The 22545-nt window shown below is 44.4% G+C and overlaps 3 protein-coding genes across 4 annotated transcripts; all 3 read right to left on the reverse strand.

The window, feature by feature from the left end:
- Positions 1-1200: 1200 nt before the first annotated feature.
- Positions 1201-3349, reverse strand: LOC139531067 (large ribosomal subunit protein eL27). The gene is made up of 5 exons (XM_071327789.1): positions 3239-3349; positions 2428-2510; positions 2112-2281; positions 1451-1561; positions 1201-1290 (listed from the first exon to the last, which is right to left on the reverse strand). The coding sequence occupies exons 2-5, from the start codon at positions 2506-2508 to the stop codon at positions 1242-1244; spliced, it is 411 nt and encodes a 136-aa protein (XP_071183890.1). The 5' UTR covers positions 2509-2510; positions 3239-3349; the 3' UTR covers positions 1201-1241.
- Positions 3350-3858: 509 nt separating this feature from the next.
- On the reverse strand, positions 3859-8958 carry LOC139530843 (RUN domain-containing protein 1-like). The gene is made up of 5 exons (XM_071327625.1): positions 8408-8958; positions 7247-7405; positions 6931-7129; positions 6702-6797; positions 3859-6613 (listed from the first exon to the last, which is right to left on the reverse strand). The coding sequence occupies exons 1-5, from the start codon at positions 8798-8800 to the stop codon at positions 5751-5753; spliced, it is 1710 nt and encodes a 569-aa protein (XP_071183726.1). The 5' UTR covers positions 8801-8958; the 3' UTR covers positions 3859-5750.
- A 4029-nt stretch (positions 8959-12987) lies between these two features.
- LOC139575082 (progranulin-like) lies at positions 12988-22464 on the reverse strand. Of its 2 annotated transcripts, none has more exons than XM_071400085.1 (17): positions 22329-22464; positions 21172-21312; positions 20765-20902; positions 19956-20084; positions 19702-19786; positions 19507-19613; positions 19131-19281; positions 18915-19016; positions 18721-18812; positions 18339-18581; positions 17704-17914; positions 17495-17586; positions 17113-17355; positions 16373-16702; positions 14900-15142; positions 14406-14651; positions 12988-14192 (listed from the first exon to the last, which is right to left on the reverse strand). In XM_071400085.1, exons 2-17 carry the CDS (start codon positions 21310-21312, stop codon positions 14049-14051), a joined length of 2697 nt encoding a protein of 898 aa, XP_071256186.1. In that variant the 5' UTR covers positions 22329-22464; the 3' UTR covers positions 12988-14048. The 2 variants fall into 2 exon arrangements, with proteins under 2 accessions (XP_071256186.1, XP_071256177.1); XM_071400076.1 differs by having other exon boundaries at positions 18915-19019.
- Between the last annotated feature and the right edge of the window lie 81 nt (positions 22465-22545).

A 22545-nucleotide genomic window follows, 5' to 3' on the forward strand; every position in this document is an offset into this window, starting at 1 on the left:
GGTCATGTCAGAATGAGCCTGCAGGAAGGGTACCACATGAGGGAGGAGGATGTCTTCCCTGTAACGCAGTGTTGAGATTGCCTGCAATGACAAACTCAGTCCGATGATGCTGTGACACACCGCCCCAGACCATGACGGACTCTCCACCTCCAAATCGATCCAACTCCAGAGTACAGGCCTCGGTGTAACGCTCATTCCTTCGACGATAAACGCGAATCCGACCATCACTCAAAACCGTGACTCGTCAGTGTAGAGCATGTTTCGCCAGTCCTGTCTGGTCCAGCGACGGTGGGTTTGCGCCCATAGGCGACGTTGTTGCCGGTGATGTCTGGTGAGGACCTGCCTTACATCAGGCCTACAAGCCCTCAGTCCAGCCTCTCTCAGCCTGCACTGATGGAGAGATTGTGCGTTCCTGGTGTAACTCGGGCAGTTGTTGGCATCCTGTACCTGTCCCGCAGGTGTGCTGTTCAGATGTACCGAGCCTGTGCAGGTGTTGTTACGCGGTCTGTCACTGCGAGGACGATCAGCTGTCCGTCCTGTCTCCGTTTTAGGCATCTCACAAAGTATTGCCCTGGCCACATCTCCTTGCAGCATGACTAAGGCACATTCACAGAGACCCTGGGCATCTTTCTTTGTTTTTCAGTCAGTAGAAAGGCCTCTTTAGTGTCCCAAGTTTTCATAACTGTGACCATAGTATCCAAACAACCGTTCCACAGGTGCATGTTTATGGTTCATTGAACAAGCATGGGAAAGTGTTTAAACCCTTTACAATGATCTGTAAAGTTATTTGGATTTTTACAAATTAACTTTGAAAAACCAGGTCCTGAAAAAAATTGACTTTTTTTTTTGCTGAATAGATTTCTCAGGTGTGCTAGTGGCTGGAAAACATGCATTCAGTAGCTTGGTGACCACAGTGCCATACTGATACCATTAGACCAATATGATAGTGTGGAAATGGATATGAGCAAAATGTTAAAGAACAAGCTTGAACTTTACTGCGTTTCCAACAAATTTCCACTTATGTTTTTACTTGTCAATGCCATGTTCACACAAGTCTGGTTGGGCCAATAAGTTAATTCATGACATTATCATTAACAAGCAGCTTTTGTAAACACCTTTCTATGAGGCAATAATCAGCTGTATTGCTTAATATCCAACACATCTTACACTTGTCAATAAAACCACAAATGAAAACACCAGTCAACATTTTTTATACATTTATTAGTGAAACCAATTAACGCCTAGAATCTAAGCTTCTGGAAGAACCATTTGTTCTTGCCCGTCTTGTACCTGTGGATAGAAAGAAAAACATGTTAGAAAAGGTTTACAATGGAGCTATTTTATTATCCTATAGTAGTTAAGCTACTTGTATCATGTGTCAGATATTATCAGGACAAAGAACCTGTGCATTTCTCACAAGTCCTGGTTCCTGGTATGGGAAAAGACTCACCTCTCCTCAAACTTAATCTTGGCCTCCCGTCTGGCTTTGCGTTTCAGGGCAGGGTCTCTGAAGACATCCTTGTTGACGACAGTTTTGTCCAGAGGAATGTCCACGGAGTATCTGAGCACAGGGAAAAACACAGCAAGAGGCTTAGTAAGACACCTACGTCAAATTCCTATAAAGGACACAAACGGATAAAACTTCATCAACTACTCTGAACATTCCAAGAATCAAGAATGAAAATCAAACCAAGCCATCTATCAAGTTTACTAATGTATGCAGAGTTGAAATGTGTTGAGAAGCCAGACTTCACTAGCGTGCTGACTTAAACTGTACTTTGCTGGCTCAGATTGCTCTTTCCAGCACAGCTACTGCAACTATGGTGGATATGGATACATAACCAGGCCAGCTCACTACAACATGGCTTAGGATTGTGAAAGGGTAGTTCACCACATCCAACAGAATAGGGTCCACTCTGTACACCATCTATACATTTCTTGACATTGCATCCTACTTAATAGATCCCTGTCAGTTTGGCCACTGCTAGAATACCATAAAAATGTAGACATGTTGCATGGATGCAATACTGCTAGTCATCTACAGTTTAGTCTCACATGTCAGCAGTTAGCCACCTAAACAACCATTACTCCCATGTCCACCTGGCACTGACCTGGTGGGCATGAGGTGATTGTAGTTGTACACCTTCACGAAGGCCTTGATCTTGGACCTCTTGGCAACCTTCTTCTTGCCCATGGTTGTGGTCACTTTGCGGGGGTAGCGGTCAATACCCGAGACCAGTGCGTGGCTATAAGGGCGGTCTGAGGTGCCATCATCAATGTTCTGTAGGAAGAGAATAAATATATAGTTAGCGCTTCAGTTACCAGTGTTTATGGACCACATTGTAAGAGGATTATCAAAGCAAATAGTAACTAATCAAACTGGGAGTGAACTATGCATATTTAGCAATAACTCAGGATCAAACTTACCTTGACTATAACAGCTTTACGACCAGCGTAGCGCCCAGCAAGGACCATCACCACCTTCCCAGGTTTCATGAACTTGCCCATCTCTGGGTGACAAGTGAGTTACAAAAGAAAAGCATTATTACTAAGACAAGACGCCATGGAATGGTCAATATTTACTGCTTCTAGATATCAGTAGTATCTTTGTTATCTACGGAATACCGGTATGCTATTAGCTAAACTAGCTACGTCAGCTTGGACGTCAGATGACCAATGACTGAACGCGATTGCAGGAGCAACAACGACGTAAATTAGCGAAGTCATGCAACGAAAAACAGTATTTTATGAAAAGTTAAATTACATGTCTTAACCAACGTTCTTTTGCTGTTTTTCAGCCTTGAGTAAATTTTGACTCGTTCTATTGTACATCCCAGCTAGACAGCCATCACTGTTTATTTACCTAGCTAGCTTATTAACGATACCATTCAGGTGAGATGTTGTATACATTCATGCAATTACATTTAAATAGGCAACCGAACGCCATTAACCGAGCACATTGTGGTTATCCGATTATATAAATGACATAACCGAAGTGGTTGGTTTTGAATCGACATGAACCTCATCAAGCCAGCTGCCATGTTGAAACGCTAGCTATATGGATAGCGGACACTATATAAAAGTACACCTTTTTCCAATTTAAATGTCAAATTAAGGGAAATTATCCCCAAACCCGGATCTTAAACGTATACTTTAGGGTAAAAAACAATTAAGAAGTATGTAAACGTCAGGATTTATCAAGATGGTTGAAGATTATTGTGTTGAGAAAATCACTCACTGGTGCTATTCTGTGGCCACCGCTAGCAGGAAAGGAAGTTGAGAAGATTTTCGTGACCTTTCACATCAAATCAACGATGCGTCATTTCCGCTGAGCGGAACACCTCCATGCTCAGAACTGGCATTGGAACGATTCTTTATTTTGGAACATCATTTTTTTATTTTTAAGGCAAGTCATTTAAGGACAAATTCTTATTTACAATGACGGCCTATCCTAACCCGGACCACCCTAGGCCAATTGTGGGACTCCCAATCACAGCCGGTTGTGATATAGCCCAGGATCGAACCAGGGTCTGCAGTGATGCTTCTAGCACTGAGACGCAGTGCCTTAAACCGCTGCGCCACTCAGGAGCCATTTATGTCAAGCTTATAAAAGGGAACCTAGTCAGCCCTATATTGAGTTTCTCTGTGACATGTGGCAATCAAGGTGTCCTATTCAGTTGTTGGCACAGTTGCCAGTGTTCTCTGATGCTGCTATGCAAAGTGAAGGCCTGCAACTTGACTAAAGACAAAAGTGGCAGGCATCCTTATTACCCCTGTATTTTATATGACTTATTAATGTGCATTGACAACAAGTGTGTTGAAAGCAATGAATGGATACAAATTGTGCATGGGCTGAAATAGGATTTTGAAATAGTTTATTTTCTCACATTCATCGTTATTGAACAACAACAATAAACAGCTGTATAACTTTTTCTCAATCTGACAAGTAGGGTATGCACAAAAAAACAAAAACAAATCAGAGACAGTAACTAAGTCTCATTTTTCATACAGAAATGTACATTCCTTAGTAGTAGTATTGTGATGTGTGCGTGTCTATGTTTGTGTTAACAGTAGTTTTGACATGAGCTCAGTTTCCTTTCAAAAAGTGAAAGTAACAATGCAGGCTAAATGAAGGGGGTATTGATATTCACATTAACACCTCAGAAGTATGCAAACCAAAGTATCCCTTTCGATGTAGGACAACCTGTCCTCCCATACACTACATGGAGATGCACAACAGTAAAGCACAGACCAGATCCAAGCATAGTCTGGTAGTGGTCCGGCTGAGGCATTTGCAATTTACTATACAACAAAATAGAAATAGATCTCAATACAATACCATAAGAGAATAGAACAGAAAGTCTGGGAATAGCACTTAACCAGTAACAAAGTAGGTTATACCTTAATATGAGGAGGGTTGGAAAAACCATACCAGGGATGATAACAGTTTTCACTCATGTGGAAATGAACAGTATCTATGGTTTGTACATTCAGCTTTTCAGGATACACCCCATGTGATTCACATGTAATAGGAAGATTTCACTTCAAGTGGTTTTCATTCACCATTCAAAAAACAAATAGAAACAGATTAAACGATCACATCCCACAACCATCTTAAATATTGGACGATTAAATATATAATTACATATAAGCTAAATAGTTAAATCATAAATGTTATTATTATTATTTTTGAATCACTTCCATTTGGACCAGTAAAGAAGCAGCAGTTAATACAGGGTCTCTACGTTATCCACCTTCTTTAAGACACGTTAGGCAGGTTCTGCTTATTTCTCAACAGAGAGACACTACATGCTGCATGAGTGATCATTTTGATTTTCAGAACACTTGTGACATCTTTAGAATTTTGACCTCTCTTGTACATTCATTGGTGAGAGCATACACTGTTGCCATGTTCATTTGACCTGAGTGCATTGAATAGTGCGCGTCTTCTGTGAACACAACAGGGGAGCGATGAGTAACCACAGACAGAGAGCAATGCTCAGTGAATGTGAACTGTAGTAACCCATATTATTCTCTTCCGTAGAGAACACAGAATATACAGTTTAGTGACAGTGCAGGATACTGGTCTGTTTTTGCCCATACTACAGAGTATGGGGAGGGAATGACTATACATTTGGTCACATTGATGATCACGCATTCTATAGGTAATCATTATACAGTAGTGAATTACTGTAAAAGGCCAACCTCACGATATTATCTGCATAGGTCTGAGCTACTGTATCTCATCTCCATAGGGACAAGTCAAACAACATCACATAAAGGAAGTGTTTCCTAAGGGGAGGCAACAAGCTCCATATAATGCAATGTAACAAGTAATTAAGATCTTGATATGCTCCCTTTGAGTGGTTATGGGGGGGGGGGCATTGATAAATTAAATGTTAGTTACAGATTTGCTATATAAAAATCAGATTTGCTATATAATGCATCTCAACATTGCACACTTGATTTTTGTTGAACAGCTTTGCACGGAATTCATGCCATGTTTTTAGACAGGATGCTAACAAAAATGTTTTGACCCAATGACCCAAGATACATTTAAAGTAAAACGGATAAAGCAACATTAGCACAAATCTTTTATGCCAATTATAATTTCAGCACTTGAGGGAGACCCAAACCATGCCTTCCGGTCCTCAAAGGCCAGTTGATTGTATTATTTTTTACCCTTAAATCAGGCCTGGTAACCATGTGAGCTGAAAGCATGGTTTTAGGTGTCTCTCGACAGTCCCTTCTCAGAAGGCATCCTTGATGTTCTTGAGCTGCCTCACAGCCAGGTCCACCGGCAGGTTAAACTTGAGGTGGCTGATACGTCCCAGGATGCGCAGGGCTCCCTCGAAGCCTGTCTGGGCCATGTAGCTCCAGTGCTGGTAGTGCGGATGCACCAAGGCCCCTGACTTGCACAGCAGGTTAAGCCATGACACTAGCCTCTGCTCGTTCAGAGCCATGCATACCAGAGCCTTGAACTCTGAGTCTGCTCCTCGCTTGTAGCGATCATGCTCCAGCAACACTGAGTGAATAGCCCAGAGCAGAGACTGCTTGGGTGTGACAGTGACCGGATTGCCCACAACAGGTAGGCTGAAGGACTGCGAGAGTTGGCGGGCTGGCGACTCCACGAAAGCCTTGCCATTTTTGGAGTGGTAGTACTTGACAAAGAGCTCCCAGGGGTGGATGGTTGTTGGGCCAGGTCTGTAGGGCAGCAGGCAGGAGATAGGGGCCAGCACCAGACTCATGCCCTGGGAGGGGGAGTAGAGACCGTGGGCTAGCAGGTCTCTCAGAGCCATGGCCAGCTCCTTCCTCACTGAGGCAGTGAGCTCATCACGGGACCCCAGGGCCAAGCTGCTGTTGTAGCTGACCACGTGATCTACTGAGGGCTGTCTGCACGAGGCCTGCACTCGAACCCGGTCTACAGCCCCCTCCAGACGCTGCAGCAGAGGGCCGTAGTCCTGGCCCCCTTCCCCCTGCGACCACATGCTCTGGGGAACGTGGCCAGCAGCACAGCCAAACTGGCTCACTGCAAAGATCTGCAGCACAGCCAGGGCCCGCTGGATCAGCTGCAAGCCTGTCTGCCTCATCTTCTGGGCCTGCTCTGGGTCCACTATGAGCAGGAGAAGATAATCGTTAGAACAGATGTATTGTGAGTGATGTTGTAGAGCCTATGATAATAATGCTGGGTGATAACTGACTTTTCTTCCTCCCTCCAGGGGCTCTGGTGTTGGGCCCTGCTGTCCTCGGTTGCTGGCTGGGTTTACCATCAGACAGAAGAGGGTTCCCTACCTCATCTGTTGGGTAAAGGGAAAATACAGTAGTAAGTCAGAATATTGGTGGAATATTTCAGTAAAAAAGTGTGTATTAGTGAGCTTCCAAGACACCTAACCACAGCCAACATGGCATCCCAGGCCCACTGCCACCTACCCTGGATGAAGTTGATGAACATCTCTAGGTCCCTGATCTGGGTCTTGAGCTGGTCCACCAGCTGCTCCTTGACCCTGGCTGGGTTGACTATTTGAGCGATGGCAGCGTCCACTCTCTGTCTTAGCTCCTCAGGCGTCAGGTTCCCTATGTCCTCATTGAAGTTCACATCCAGCTTCTTGATCAACTCGTCAATGATTACCTGGCAGTGGAAGAGTGGAACCGTCATGAGTATTACCAGGACATTACACATGGGGAGGAAACAACATTGTATCGAATAGACTTTTAGGAGACTTCTGGTACATGAACGGAGCCCTACCTTCTGTCTCTCCATGACCACAGACTGGGGCAGGGAGTCGTAGCTGCCCTCCTGGTAGGCATAGCGCTCCAGGTCATCCAACTGGGTCTTCAGCTGGACGATGAGCTCCTTCTGCTTCTCCCTCTGGACCTCCAGACGCTCCCTCTTCTCCCTCTCACTCTGTGTGGAGAAGAGAGAACACAGAATACACTGTCAGTGGAGGACTGGGGTGTACAAAGGGGACAGGGAGTGATGGGGAGGGTCTATACACAGCCCTTATTCATCATGCATGTTTACTAAAGACAGACAGACGAAACAGATGCTGGAGAGGAACAGAGAGCTGTAGCCATACTCACCAGGTCCTCCTACAAGTAAAGCATGTAGACACAGAGGAAATCAGAAAAAGAAAACCTTTAATCAAAGACAGTATTACATAAGCAGGCATTATCTCGAAGGTAAATGGAGAGCTGCAGGGAGTAAACAATGGGGTTTGGTTTAGTTGTGCATACAGAAGCTATTATTACAGAGATAATGATCTTCTGGAAGATGTTAACTGAGCCTGTGAGTCACTTATTCTGTTGATGAGATACCACCCTTTTCTATCTTCCTCTGGAGATAACAGATCTCAGGGAACAGAACAGAGAGCACAGCCTTGGTGTTTCGATGCAAACCAAAGCCTTAATCAAAAGCCAGGTAGCCGCAGGATAATTTCATTTCCTGTGAGATGTTTGACAAGACGGTGGCTGCTACTGCCTGTGTGTGTGTGTGTGTGTGCACATGTTTCCGAGTGTTGCATCCCAGGGTGTGTCTGAGTCTATATGTGTCCAGTGGTCATCCTCACAGCTGTCCTACTGACACTGAATGATGACCAGCCTACGTAAGGGTAGCAACTAATGTGACCACCACAATCACCCCCATCCCATCACCAGGTATTACTGGTGGAACACTGTACCGACATTGGTGTAGGCCTAAATTGGTGTCTGTCTGTGGTCTGTTTTGTGGGGGACTAACATAACCTATTTTTCTACACGTAATGGATAGCTTATAGCTTGCATAATCACACAACCTCAAGCAATTGAGTGTTTGTGTTGACATCATTTTTCCACTTACTGAAGAGGAACCATTGTTTACATTCTTAGATCTACCAAGTCTGACCAGCCGTGGGCTAGATGGACTACTTACCGCGTTTTCAAGCTGTTGAGTATCCTGTGGCCTGCATCCCACAACGTGAGGACAGCCTTTGAAGGCAAACTCCTCGAGTTCTACCAGCATCCTCTCCTTCTCATCAGTCGGAGCGTGAACTATCTGCTTCAAGCGGAACTGCACTTGTGCAAAATGAGATGTCAACGCGAGGAGCGAGGAATTCAGCAGGCCCTGTTCGTCCTCCAGTTTCCTCAATCTTGCGGTCATCTCCGTCTCACCAGACACAGCTGAGCCTTTCCTCCTCGGCTCGACCGCGTTTCCCTTCCCGCTCTCATCCTCCGGACTGGCTACAGCGCCGACGGGCGCCCATCGCTTGCCAGCCCCAGCAACAGCAGCTTCGCTGTCCGAGGTTGACAGTTCCTCTGTCGACATGTTTGAAAGGTAATAAAGACAACGTTGTCCTCCGATGTTATTGTCAACTGGAAACGACGCTTTGTTTTATCGTTTATGTACACCGTTTTAGAAATTAAAAGAATTACCACCGATGAAGCAGGTGCATCGCCATCTTGAAAGATTCATAAGTCAAAGGGAGAGGCGGGCTTCCAGACGTCATAAACAGTGCCACGTCATCGTAAAAGCACTGATCTGGTGTGCATATGAACTGCCTGCAAGAAACAGGAATATGCCATTTTAACCTATCCGTAGCATAACTTCCAGTGGGGCACAATGACGAGAATAGTAGGAGTACGGTTTGTTGTTGTTTAATCCGGTGGTTGAGCAGAGTACCAATCTTGAAGAAACCATTTGAGTTATTCAAACTGGTGGAGAGAGTATTGGGTAAAGTGAAGGTTGTGAGGATCACGAGAGGCGGGCTTGTTTTGATTCTGCGGATCAGAAGGAACGTGCCTTAATCGATTTTCTAAGTTGCTAGCCCATCCAACTAACTCATCCCATACTGTATTTATTTATTTATCTTGCTCCTTTGCACCCCAGTATCTCTACTTGCACATTCATCTACTGCACATCAATCACCCCAGTGTTTAATTTGTATATTGTAATTACTTCGCCACCATGGCCTATTTATTGCCTTACTTCCCTTATTTTACCTCAATTGCACACACTGTATGTAGACTTTTTCTACTGCATTATTGACTGTATGTTTGTTTATTCCATGTGTAACTCTGTGTTGTTGTATGTGTCGAACTGCTTTGCTTTATTCTTGGCCAGGTCGCAGTTGTAAATGAGAACTTGTTTTCAACTAGCCTACCTGGTTAAATAAAGGTGAAATAAAATAAACAAGTTTAAAGTGTCGTGTGTGTCTTCGGAACAGGGCAACTCTCAAGGGGGTTATATCAGGCCGTCGCAGGCGTCTCGTGGGAAGTTGATTTTGAAGAGATGAAAAATATTCCTGGAGTAATTGAAGCACGTTGGATGAATCATGTGATGAATGGTGAAAAAATGAAGTCTATTTGTTCTTTTGTTTTTTTGATGTGGAGTCTCCCTACTCAAGTGCAGTTAGGGTATATTTACTACAGAGTCAGAGCATTTATACCAAGACCAATGCAGTGTGATCATTGTGAAGCTCTTGGTCATGTAGCAAGTGTTTGCAGAAGGGAGAAGCCGAGATGTCCAAGTGGAAGGGACCATATGTTTATAAAAGTGATGAAAATGTGACATATTGCAATTGCGGTGGGAACAATGAAGCCACGTCGTCCAAATGCCCCACAAGGGTGAAAGAGAATGAGGTGGCTTAGTCAGGGTTGCACAGAGTATTTCATATGCAGCAGCTATGAAAAGGTTTGAATGGTGCTCCAGAAGAGTCCAAGGTAGTGGATAGGCCTAGCCTGCAGGGGTTGCCTTTCACCAGCAGGACCCTGATGTTTTAAAGGTTAAGAAGGTGGACTTTGTGGCATTTATAGCTATGGTAATTATTGGCACTGCCAATGTGGGGAGAAGGTTCAGGAAGATAGAAATCATAGTGATTGAGGCGGAGCGGTTCCTGGGGCAGAAAGATTTCACAGCAAAGGAGTTATGGAATATTGCCCCAAGCCGTACCACCCTCTCAGGTCCTAGAGCCTAAGGGAGATATGGGGATCTAAAATAGAAGTGGGAGTTTGTTTTGTCTATATACTATTTTTTTATTAGGGTGGATTAAGTTAGTATCATTATTACGTATGGATTTATTCATTTTATTTTATTGGTTTCAAACCGTCCAGTTGGTGGCGCCAATACACCTTTTTGGGTGTAAATCAAATCAAATCAAATGTATTTATATAGCCCTTCGTACATCAGCTGATATCTCGAAGTGCTGTACAGAAACCGAGCCTAAAACCCCAAACAGCAAGCAATGCAGGTGTAGAAGCACGGTGGCTAGGAAAAACTCCCTAGAAAGGCCAAAACCTAGGAAGAAACCTAGAGAGGAACCAGGCTATGAGGGCTGGCCAGTCCTCTTCTGGCTGTGCCGGGTGGAGATTATAACAGAACATGGCCAAGATGTTCAAAATGTTCATAAATTACCAGCATGGTCAAATAATAATCAGGAATAAATGTCAGTTGGCTTTTCATAGCCGATCATTAAGAGTTGAAAACAGCAGGTCTGGGACAGGTAGCACGTCCGGTGGACAGGTCAGGGTTCCATAACCGCAGGCAGAACAGTTGAAACTGGAACAGCAGCAAGGCCAGGTGGACTGGGGACAGCAAGGAGTCATCATGCCCGGTCGTCCTGACGCATGGTCCTAGGGCTCAGGTCCTCCGAGAGAGAGAAAGAAAGAGAGAAGGAGAGAATTAGAGAGAGCATACTTAAATTCACACAGGACACTGGATAAGACAGGAGAAGTACTCCAGATATAACCAACTGACCCTAGCCCCCCGACACATAAACTACTGCAGCATAAATACTGGAGGCTGAGACAGGAGGGGTCAGGAGACACTGTGGCCCCATCCAATGATACCCCCGGACAGGGCCAAACAGGAAGGATATAACCCCACCCACTTTGCCAAAGCACAGCCACCGCACCACTAGAGGGATATCTTCAACCACCAACTTACAATCCTGAGACAAGGCCGAGTATAGCCCACAAAGATCTCCACCACAGCACAAACCAAGGGGGGGCGCCAACCCAGACAGGAAGATCACGTCAGTAACTCAACCCACTCAAGTGACGCACCCCTCCTAGGAACGGCATGAAAGAGCACCAGTAAGCCAGTGACTCAGCCCCTGTAATAGGGTTAGAGGCAGAGAATCCCAGTGGAGAGAGGGGAACCGGCCAGGCAGAGACAGCAAGGGCGGTTCGTTGCTCCAGAGCCTTTCCGTTCACCTTCACACTCCTGGGCCAGACTACACTCAATCATAAGACCTACTGAAGAGATAAGTCTTCAGTAAAGACTTAAAGGTTGAGACCGAGTCTGCGTCTCTCACATGGGTAGGCAGACCATTCCATAAAAATGGAGATCTATAGGAGAAAGCCCTGCCTCCAGCTATTTGCTTAGAAATTCTAGGGACAATTAGGAGGCCTGCGTCTTGTGACCGTAGCGTACGTGTAGGTATGTACGGCAGGACCAACTCGGAAAGATAGGTAGGAGCAAGCCCATGTAACGCTTTATAGGTTAACAGTAAAACCTTGAAATCAGCCCTTGCCTTAACAGGAAGCCAGTGTAGGGAAGCTAGCACTGGAGTAATATGATCAAATTTCTTGGTTCTAGTCAGGATTCTAGCAGCCGTATTTAGCACTAACTGAAGTTTATTTAGTGCTTTATCCGGGTAGCCGGATTCAAGTTTATTTTATATAGCCCTTCGTACATCAGCTAATATCTCGAAGTGCTGTACAGAAACCCAGCCTAAAACCCCAAACAGCAAGCAATGCAGGTGTAGAAGCACGGTGGCTGGGAAAAACTCCCTAGAAAGACCAAAACCTAGGAAGAAACCTAGAGAGGAACCAGGCTATGAGGGGTGGCCAGTCCTCTTCTGACTGTGCCGGGTGGAGATTATAACAGAACATGGCCAAGATGTTCAAAATGTTCATAAAGACCAGCATGGTCAAATAATAATCAGGAATAAATGTCAAATAATAAACAGACATTATGACAAATGTTTTTAGTTTTTAGGGGTGCAACTGCATCTAGGGTATTGCGCAAGGTTAAATTGAGTTCCTCAGTTAAGTGGTTAACTGATGTTTGGGTAGGCAGAAGGAGTCTGGAAGGGCATCAAGGAATCTTTGTGCTGTCTGAGAATTTATAGCACGACTTTTGATGCTCCTTGGTTGGGGTCTGAGCAGATTATTTGTTGCGATTGCAAACGTAATAAAATGGTGGTCCGATAGTCCAGGATTATGAGGAAAAACATTAAGAACTACAACATTTATTACATGGGACAAAACTAGGTCCAGAGTATGACTGTGGCAGTGAGTAGGTCCGCCATAAAACCCACAGAAACCTTCCCAGTGATTGTTAATTAGTATCAGACGTTGAATGTGTTTTTTCTCCAACTGTAGTCCACTCGGTACTCACCTTTATCACCTCTTGAATTTTTACCTTTTTACTTGCAAGGCCTACTATAGTTACATCCTGGGCACAGATTTGAGTGAACACTGACCACAAACCAACACATGCATAGTGTACAATTGATTTGGCAATGACTTATTTTTTATTCAAATTTTACAGAAAATTAATTCCCTTTGGTAGCAACAGCCAGAATCATTACGGACTATTTAAAATGGCATAATTTCTAAAACACAAGGAAGTGGGATAATCCATCTCTTACTTAAAACGTGGTAGCAACAAGACGGAGGGCATATGGCGCAGCAGGTAGCCTAGTGGTTAGAGTGTTGGACTAGACAGAGGGCATATGAGGCGGCAGGTAGCCTAGTGGTTAGAACGTTGGACTAGTAACCGAAAGGTTGCAAGTTCGAATCCCTGAGTTGACAAGGTACAAATCTGTCGTTCTGTCCCTGAACAAGGCAGTAAACCCACTAGACCGTCATTGAAAATAAGAATTTGTTTTTAACTGACTTTCCTAGTTAAATAAAGGTTAAAAAAAATGAGGGAGGGTCATGTTTCAAGTTTTCCCAAGTAGACAGTATCAGTTCAGCCACAGGGTGGCATATTTATTTTATTTAACCTTTATTTAGCTAGGCAAGTCAGTTAAGAACAAATTCTTATTTACAATGACAGACTAATGTAAAAGGCATTTCAAAGGTATACCTGAAACTATGAGGCACAATGCACTTCACATGGTCAACTAAAAAACACAACACTCTTCCTGTTTAAAAGGTAACATCAAACATTGTAAAACAGTACTAAGTTCTTGTCATTTATATGCTCCTCTGTGTCAATCTTGATAGTAGCTTACAACTAGTTTTATATCACATTCCAATCCTTCCCTGAGCCACAACCAAAAAAGATTGTTCAACATTGGTATCTCATTTTTGGAGTGATTTCAAATCCTTGATAGTTTCTGTTCATGAGCAAGCATGGGAATTTCTTGAAGTAAATGTAGTAACATTCCAAGCACCTACCAATGGCGCAAAATGTTACTTATTTTCACTTCCCTTTCCTATATATACACACTATTTTTCCTCTGTAAAAAACACAATTTGATATACTGTAACAGTGATATTAAGTTCCTGCGTCCCTTCATTAGTGCAATGCGTCTGGTTGGACTGATAGGTCTAGCCCAAAGTTGTCACACACGCAGGGCTCTCTTCTTGTTGGAGAAGAACACCTGCCAGTGGTCCCATTTGAAGCCAGTGGACTGGGTGCAGGACCGTCCCTCACCACAGGAGTAGCCTGTAGTGCAGCAGTGCTTCATGTCACTGCAGCACACCGCCTAGGAGGACAGGTGGAGGAAGACAGGGATAAGGTGGAAGGGAGAGTAAAAAAAGAGATCGAGGAAGCAATGAGAGAAACCATATAGGAATTTGACTATTCAATAGAAGGAGAGTAGATGCCTTAGTCTTGAACTTCACTAACATTAGTATGACATTTTCATTTCTAGAAGTGTTTGTGGTGTCTGGTGAGAGGGCAGAGGAGTATATCATACATTTGGAACGGGACAGCAGGCCCATGTAGTGGCGGAGACCTTGCAGCATGTCTCCTCATTATTGCAGACAAACGGCCCCCCACAGTGGATTTCCTTCTCCTGTGAGGTCGGGGGCTCAGGCGCAGACACCCGAGTTAGGGGTACCGTCTGGAACTGAAGAAACATTAGCTTCTGGCAAGTCCCTGAGCCCATGTTACAGCTGTAGCCCTGTGGACAGCAGTGCTCCTCATCTGCACAGCACACAGCCTATAAGACAAGACAGAGAATTATTTTTTATTTAATTTAACTAGGCAATTTACAATGACAGCCTACACTGGCCAAACCTGGACAAATGCTGGGCCAATTGTGCACTGCCCTATGGGACTCCCAATCACGGCCAGATGTGGTACAGACATGAAAGGTTCCCCATGTGAGATAGCAGAGCAAAACTGTTTCTAGGGTTCTCTATATGCATGTGCATACCAACACACACCCTCGCTCACACAAACACACACCTTGCGCAGGGGGCAGCAGCCCCACTGTCCTGTGGAAAGTTGGCAGCAGCTGGAGCCTTCAGGGCATCTGTTCTGGGTGTCACACTTCACAGAGAGGGGGGCAGTGAGGGCACTGTCATCTGGCTCAGCTGCCAGCTTGTTGTACCATGGGATCACCACCCCACCCTTAGAGCAGGAGGTCTTGCGCATATCACATATGTAGTCTTTGGGACAGCAGTGCTCTCCATCAGCACAGCACACTGCCTGGGGAAGAGGGAACAGCGAGTAGTGAGGGAAAGGGCTTTCATTCCCTAAAATCCTTCCTCACTAGTTGGGAACACCATTAATAGTGCTGAGTGATTGACCAACATTTTGGTTATCAAGCAACTAATTGACCGATGTCAGTTAAATTATTTAAATTCCATTTCGTTCAGTTTTTGTTTTATGAGCTCAATGCGCACGTTGCAGTTTCTTTAGAGATAAATCAGATCCAGCCTGAACTGTGAGATCTTGTGGGGGGTTGTTTCCAACAGGCCAATATTCTACATAGTTTAGCGCATAAAACATTGTAATTAACTACAATGACTATAATCCATTGCGCATTGACTTGTCCGGTCTGTGTTTCTTTTATGCCTGCTATAGAAGGGATATAGAGAGCGCTTGAGAAGCAGACCAGGCTGGGGTTTTAGAAGTCACTGGGACAAGTAAAAAAAGTGTCCTTACATTTTTTTTTCTTCTCCAAATCAAATAAAAAAATGTTTTCTCCAAATCTAAAGGTACAACCCAGATTCGAGCCAATGTCTTACGTAGTTGAACATGTTATTACTCCAACCTCGTGAAAGTGACAATCTTACACGTTTCAATTTTTATAAAAAATTACTATATTGAAGAAGTGCCTTTGATTTGATGGCATGAACAGGTGCAGTTTGGCACGTGATGCCCGTTAGACCCATTGGCATTTCTGCGCATGAGCTTAGCTAGCCAACGTCGCCATGACATCGTCTACAAGCGTGATTGGATATTTCTATTGGTGAAGCAGTTTCTGCCCATCTTCATACTGTACTGTCTTTGGAGCAGCTGTTGCTTCGCGAGGTATCTCTACCTGAAAATACATGATCAAAGTGATTGCTAGTTGGTAAATAAGTATGCCTTATTTATGTTGAAGAACTACAAAATAGTGATTTTGTCAGACAGCATAGGCAGCAGCTCTATAGAGATGAAATGATTAATTGGAATGAAATAACAAAGTTATAAATTAAAACAAATGTAATACACACAAAACCTAATATTTTATTAAAGTAAAGCAATGTGATAAGCAGTAAATGGGCAGTCACTTCCACCATGGGACTTTTATTGTTTTATTCTGTGCTGTTACAGCATTCAACCCAAATAATCAAAACCGAAATCCGTTATTATTTTTTTATAATCGAACCGAAACCGAACAGACCTCAAAAGCACCAATTGCTCAGCACTAACCATTACTGTAACACTCACCTGTGGCAGTGGGCAGCAGCCCCATTTCTGGGTGGATTTCATAAAGCAGCAGGTGGCGTCCTTTGGGCAGCTGGTGTGGGCGTCACACTGTGTCCTGTGCAACTCCTCGTCTTCATCACTTTCATCATCCTCTGTAGGCAGCTCCATGTCGTCCATCTGCACCCCCTGGTGGTCTGCGGGTGCCTCCTCATGATCAGGTGCCTGGGTTGTGAGGGCGGGCACCTTCCCCACCATTGGCTCTGGCCCTGAGGGGCCATCACAGGTGAGGGTAGCCAGATCACAGGTGCTGCCATGGGGGCAACAATGCTCGTGGTCCTCACAGCAAACAGCCTTAAGGAAGGGAAAGGACACACAACAAGCCTTTATAGAAATTATGTAGAAGTATTGCTGGTAGCAGAAGAGATTATGCAAGGTTAGAGAAAAGTTGTGACTCCCTATATTACCCAGTTTCCCAGTTCCACTTTTCAATGAAACATAGCCCCTCTTGCTATAAAAACAACATGTGGTTCAAGCTCCAAAACCCCTTTACAAGGCAGAAGAAAGGTTAAGATCACAAGCAGCAGCAAGCTGACAGGAGTGAAGAATGAGGATGTGATACTGGGATGTCGTAAAGACCAAAACTAAGTGCCTCTTTGTTAGCCATACAGAATCTCTCACTGCATCGCAGAGCAGTCAAGTTAAGAGGCCATTCATTAATTTGCCTATCCACAGCAGTATTAGCCACATCTCTCTGTCCCTACCTCAGGCAAGGGGCAGCAGGACCAGTCTCCTGACGCTGTCTTGCAGCAGGTGGTGTTGTCGGGACACACATGGGTGGGGTCACAGGTAACATCCCCTGGCAATTTACCCTCCCGAGGCACGGCAGGAACCTTCTTCAGCCAGGGCTCAGAGGGGGAGCCTGAGGGGTCGTCACACGTCTGGGCAGCCAGGTTGCACTTCTTACCATGAGGGCAGCAGTGGACCAAGTCACTGCAGCAAACTGCCTGGAAGGAAGAAGAGCCCAAACAAAAAGGAGAAGCTGTCACGGGACAAGCAAAAGACATGCAATCAGGTTGATCTATCTTGAAGAAATGGATTAGCTAAGAGAATGAATGGGCCCCTACAGTATGAGACATAGTATACCTGTGGCAGAGGACAGCATGCCCATCCTCCTTCCTGTGTTTTACAACATGTGGTTCCATCCGAACAGGCCGTTGACTCATCACAGGGAACGTCTGGAGAGACAGCAGGGTGTTAGCGATCAACACAACTGGACGAGCTAACAACATATTTAATAAAGCAGCAGGTGGTGTGGGCGTCATACTGTGTCCTGGGCCCCTCATCTTCATCACCTTTGTCATCTTCTGTAGGCAGCTCCATGTCATCCATCTGCACCCCTTGCTGGTCTGTGGCTGCCTCTTCATGATCAGATGCCAGGGTTGTGAGAGCTGGCACCTTCCCCACCATGGGCTCCGACCCTGAGGGACCATCACAGGTGAGGCCAGCCAGGTCACAGGTGGTGCCATGGGGGCAGCAGTGCTCGTGGTCCTCACAGCAAACAGCCTGGAGGGAGGAAGGGATAGACACACAACAAACATTTTCTGTCATTTAAGACTGTCACAAGCCTTTATAGAAATTATGTAGAGGTATTGCTGGTAGCAGAAGAGATTATGCAAGTTAGAGAAAAGTTGTGACTGCCTAGATTACCCAGTTTCCCAGTTCTACTTTTCAATGCTATAAAAACAACATGTGGTTCAAGCTCAAAATCCCCTTAACAAGGCAGAAGAAAGGTTAAGATCACAAGCAGCAGCAAGCTGACAGGAGTGAAGAATGAGGATGTGATACTGGGATGTCGTAAAGACCAAAACTAAGTGCCTCTTTGTTAGCCATACAGAATCTCTCACCGCATCGCAGAGCAGTCAATTTAAGAGGCCATTCATTAATTTGCCTATCCACAGCAGTATTAGCCACATCTCTCTGTCCCTACCTCAGGCAAGGGGCAGCAGGACCAGTCTCCTGACGCTGTCTTGCAGCAGGTGGTGTTGTCGGGACACACATGGGTGGGGTCACAGGTAACATCCCCTGGCAATTTACCCTCCCGAGGCACGGCAGGAACCTTCTTCAGCCAGGGCTCAGAGGGGGAGCCTGAGGGGTCGTCACACGTCTGGGCAGCCAGGTTGCACTTCTTACCATGAGGGCAGCAGTGGACCAAGTCACTGCAGCAAACTGCCTGGAAGGAAGAAGAGCCCAAACAAAAAGGAGAAGCTGTCACGGGACAAGCAAAAGACATGCAATCAGGTTGATCTATCTTGAAGAAATGGATTAGCTAAGAGAATGAATGGGCCCCTACAGTATGAGACATAGTATACCTGTGGCAGAGGACAGCATGCCCATCCTCCTTCCTGTGTTTTACAACATGTGGTTCCATCCGAACAGGCCGTTGACTCATCACAGGGAACGTCTGGAGAGACAGCAGGGTGTTAGCGATCAACACAACTGGACGAGCTAACAAAATATTCCACAGCACTATTGTATTGTTCTAAGAAGAAGTGTAATGTCATACCTCCTGTCCTAATGAAGGGTGGAGAAGTACCCTCCCAAAGAGAAGCAGGACTCCTATTGGCTGAGGTGGTAGTGTCTGGAATAGGTGTTGTCACTTGGGCAACTTCTGAAAGCACGTACAGCAAAATAATCATATACACATTAACATCCAGACAGTGATTGGTACAAAAATAGACCAGGAAAATATGCCTTTTTTGGGGGGGGGGGTGAAACCTACCATTCTGGTTTTCCCACTCTGCCCTCTTGCGGGCAGGGAACTTAGCCCACATGGGCATTTCCTTGTTGGTAGTGGATATACACTTGGATTGCTTGATGTCACAGGTGCTGCCCTCAGGACAACAGTGAATCTTATCCTCACAGCACACAGCCTGGTCAGTACACACAGACACACAGAGAATCACCTCATGAGATGACCATATATAAACAAAGGGTTATCACATAGGCCATGCAAATCCTTGATTAGACATCTCTCCATGGAGTGATTACAGACACTGGAGAGTGTACATGTCACACATTCAAAGAACCAATATTATTCCTGACTCGCAAATCCATGATGGTAACCCCCTAACCCCCTCCATATAGCCCCCCTGTACCTTGGGCATGGGGCAGCATCCCCAACTCCCATCTGGAGTCTCACAGCATGTGGTTCCCTCTGGGCACTCAGACTCTTTGTCACTGCACATCACTGCAACAACAGGCTCTGCCGGGGTGGAAGAAGGCAGAGGGGTTAGTGATGATGTTGCAACAGAAGCATAAGATGGCAACATGTGACTCCACAAGAGTCTAACCTGTCTGTTTGATGCAGGAGCTGCAGTCTGTGCTGCACTGGTGGCCTTCAGGACAGCAATGTTTCCCATCAGAGCAAGGCACAGCCTGTGTGTACAATAGATCAATTTACTATTCACTCAGGCCTGCATCCTAACTTGATATCTGTGCACATAACTCCAGTTTTTCCATTGACACCAATGTATGTTTATGTGAACCGCATAACAGTATGAATCTGGCGCAAAAGGCTAGATTGCAGCAGTGGTTAGGTTATTACATGAGCGACAGGACAGCAACCATAGCCTGTAGTGGCCTTCAGACAGGAGAACTCTTCGGGGCAGTGGGACTTGTCAGGGCAGATGTTATCATCCTCATCCCCGGCATATGCACTGATCATTCTGAAAGACTAGAGGGGTAGAAAAAATACATTAGACTTTTTCAATGACAAAAAACATGACTGATCATAGTATTTTTGATTTCCTTACGTTCATCTAGGTTAATTACGTTGTTGGGTGAAAATGGTTTTGTTACAGTCTAATGCTATGTAAATGCTTGAGTTGAATAGTACTGTATGTACTTTTCACTGTTAATTTTCAGTACCCTCTTCACACACCGCACAAAGGATTGATTTGTTTTTGGCTCCTTATCTCTGGGGCACTAAAGGCATAACCAGGCTGAATTCTAGTTCTGTCTATTTAGGCTCTAAAGATCTTATCACTCCCCTATCTTAGGCTGTGAGAACTGGTTAGAACCAATTATTGTTTGTATAAAGCTTTAAGAGAGGGGTAAGCAGTTCTTTGTGTAGATGAAGAATATAAATGACTGTGTGATTCTGGACATTTTAAAGTTCCTCTCCAGTTTCATCCAGAAAGTGATCTGTTGCTTTCTTGCAGTTGCTTGAATAAACTCTTATTGCTGATAAATGAGTTCTGCCTGATTCCTCCAATGTGTTTTCCTCAACAATGTGAATGATTGAAAACAGGAACACATATTGCCATGAAAGTTAACTGGTGTCATTGTTACAGTGCATTTCAACGTTGTCAATAGTCAGCTAAACTTTCTTCCTGGATTCACTGACATTCTTACTTTAGGATATATGGACTGTTTAGCAGAGACTCTCTCCACCCATGGCAGGGAGACAGTTCCATTCACACACATGGACTCATTCACAACGCAGAGTGTTCCCTCAGGGCAGCAGTGGGTATGATCCTCACAGCACTCAGCCTGAGATAAATGGTAAGAGTAGTTTGATTAACAAAGTGTGTTAGAATCTCACATCTTACAGACCAAACAGATACTACGAGAGAATGCTAGCACAAGGGTGCAATTAAAGAGGTATCTATTTCAGGGTAAGACACAATGACACCATAGTCTACCTATTTGGTTTGTACACTTCTAATAGATATAAGTCAGTGTACAAGGGTTAGGGAACTCGGGTTCAGGCTGCAAATAAAGCTAAGGGCTAAGCTCTGCAGGCACCACCCCATACATACCTGATACATTGGGCAACATTCATAGCCATTGGAGGGGACCTTGCAGCAGGTGTTGCCCTCCTCACACGCCTCTCCACCTGGGCAGTCATCAGCAGAGACCTGGGCCAGCAGGGCCATACAGAGCACCAGATACCTCTGCATCTGGAGAGAAAGAGAGAGACAGAAATAACTTGTAACACAAACTGTATATTATATACATTTATTGTACAATCAATAACTGACAAATGTTATAAAGCTCTTTTGTACAGAAATGCATAAAATCACAACAATGGAGTCATCAGAACTAAATCTAGACAGAACTCTCACTTTCCTCTTAACTAGAGTAACTTTCAGACAATCTCCTGAGGTAGTGCTGTAGCCTACTAAAGTATATCAAAATTCCCCAAGCTATTTTCATAGATTCACTTCCTCTTTTATGTTCCATGGGGTGAGCTTCAGAAAGTTAACAGTTCCACATTCTTACCAAGACAAAGCCTTCCTCATATGCAACCACATTTAAAGAATGAATCTATGATGCAGAAAAGGGGATATGATTATACTGTTACTAAGTGTTGAGCTTCATAGGGGAGATCATTAAAGCAGTCTACCATTGTTTCAATGTTGTCTAGGCTACTAGACACAAAAATGATGCAGCATTCTACTTTCAGTTTACCTGTTTTTATGAAAGGAAAATTCCCCTTAATCTGAGCCAAGTACCTCCCATAAGAGATACTTTCCTTCATTGTGGTATCAAGAGCAATAGGGAACACAGGTTAACCACCAACAATATTCACCTGACAATCAGTACTGTTCACTTAATGTATTTTGTGACAAGGTGGTTTCAAAAGGAGAAGAAAATGGGCTTTAACAGTTCCAGAAGAACTGTGGACCCCGACATATCATTTATATTGGCACACACACAATCATGTTGGTCAGAATGTGCATTTAGAATTTTAAAAGATCGACCCACCCACCTAGGTCCATATTAAATTATTTGTAATTGTTATCACAAAAGACAATGACAACAATTTGAAAGCAATGACAAGGATAGCATAAACAATAAATGCAATTTAATTTGAAGTAGAACATTTGGTGCAATTTCACTTGAGAAGTTTAGAATTTAATATATTTGTCATTGAGATCTTGCCACTATCTAAATAAAAAAAAGTTGACCTTACCTCTATCTCAGTGACTTTACAGGTGTCAGCGCTCCTTGACAATGTAGCCGACTTCTGAACGCGCTGAAGTTTCTCAACAACAAAATGTCGAGTAGAGGAAATATGTTCACGCCCCTAAATGTCTTCCTAGCTATTCGACATTCTGAATGGTTTACATAGGTGTCAATCTACCACACACGCGCCACTGACAGGTACTAGAAAAGCGTCAGTAGTTCAA

The sequence above is a fragment of the Salvelinus alpinus genome, chromosome 1 (assembly GCF_045679555.1).
Source record: "Salvelinus alpinus chromosome 1, SLU_Salpinus.1, whole genome shotgun sequence".
NCBI lineage: Eukaryota > Metazoa > Chordata > Actinopteri > Salmoniformes > Salmonidae > Salvelinus > Salvelinus alpinus.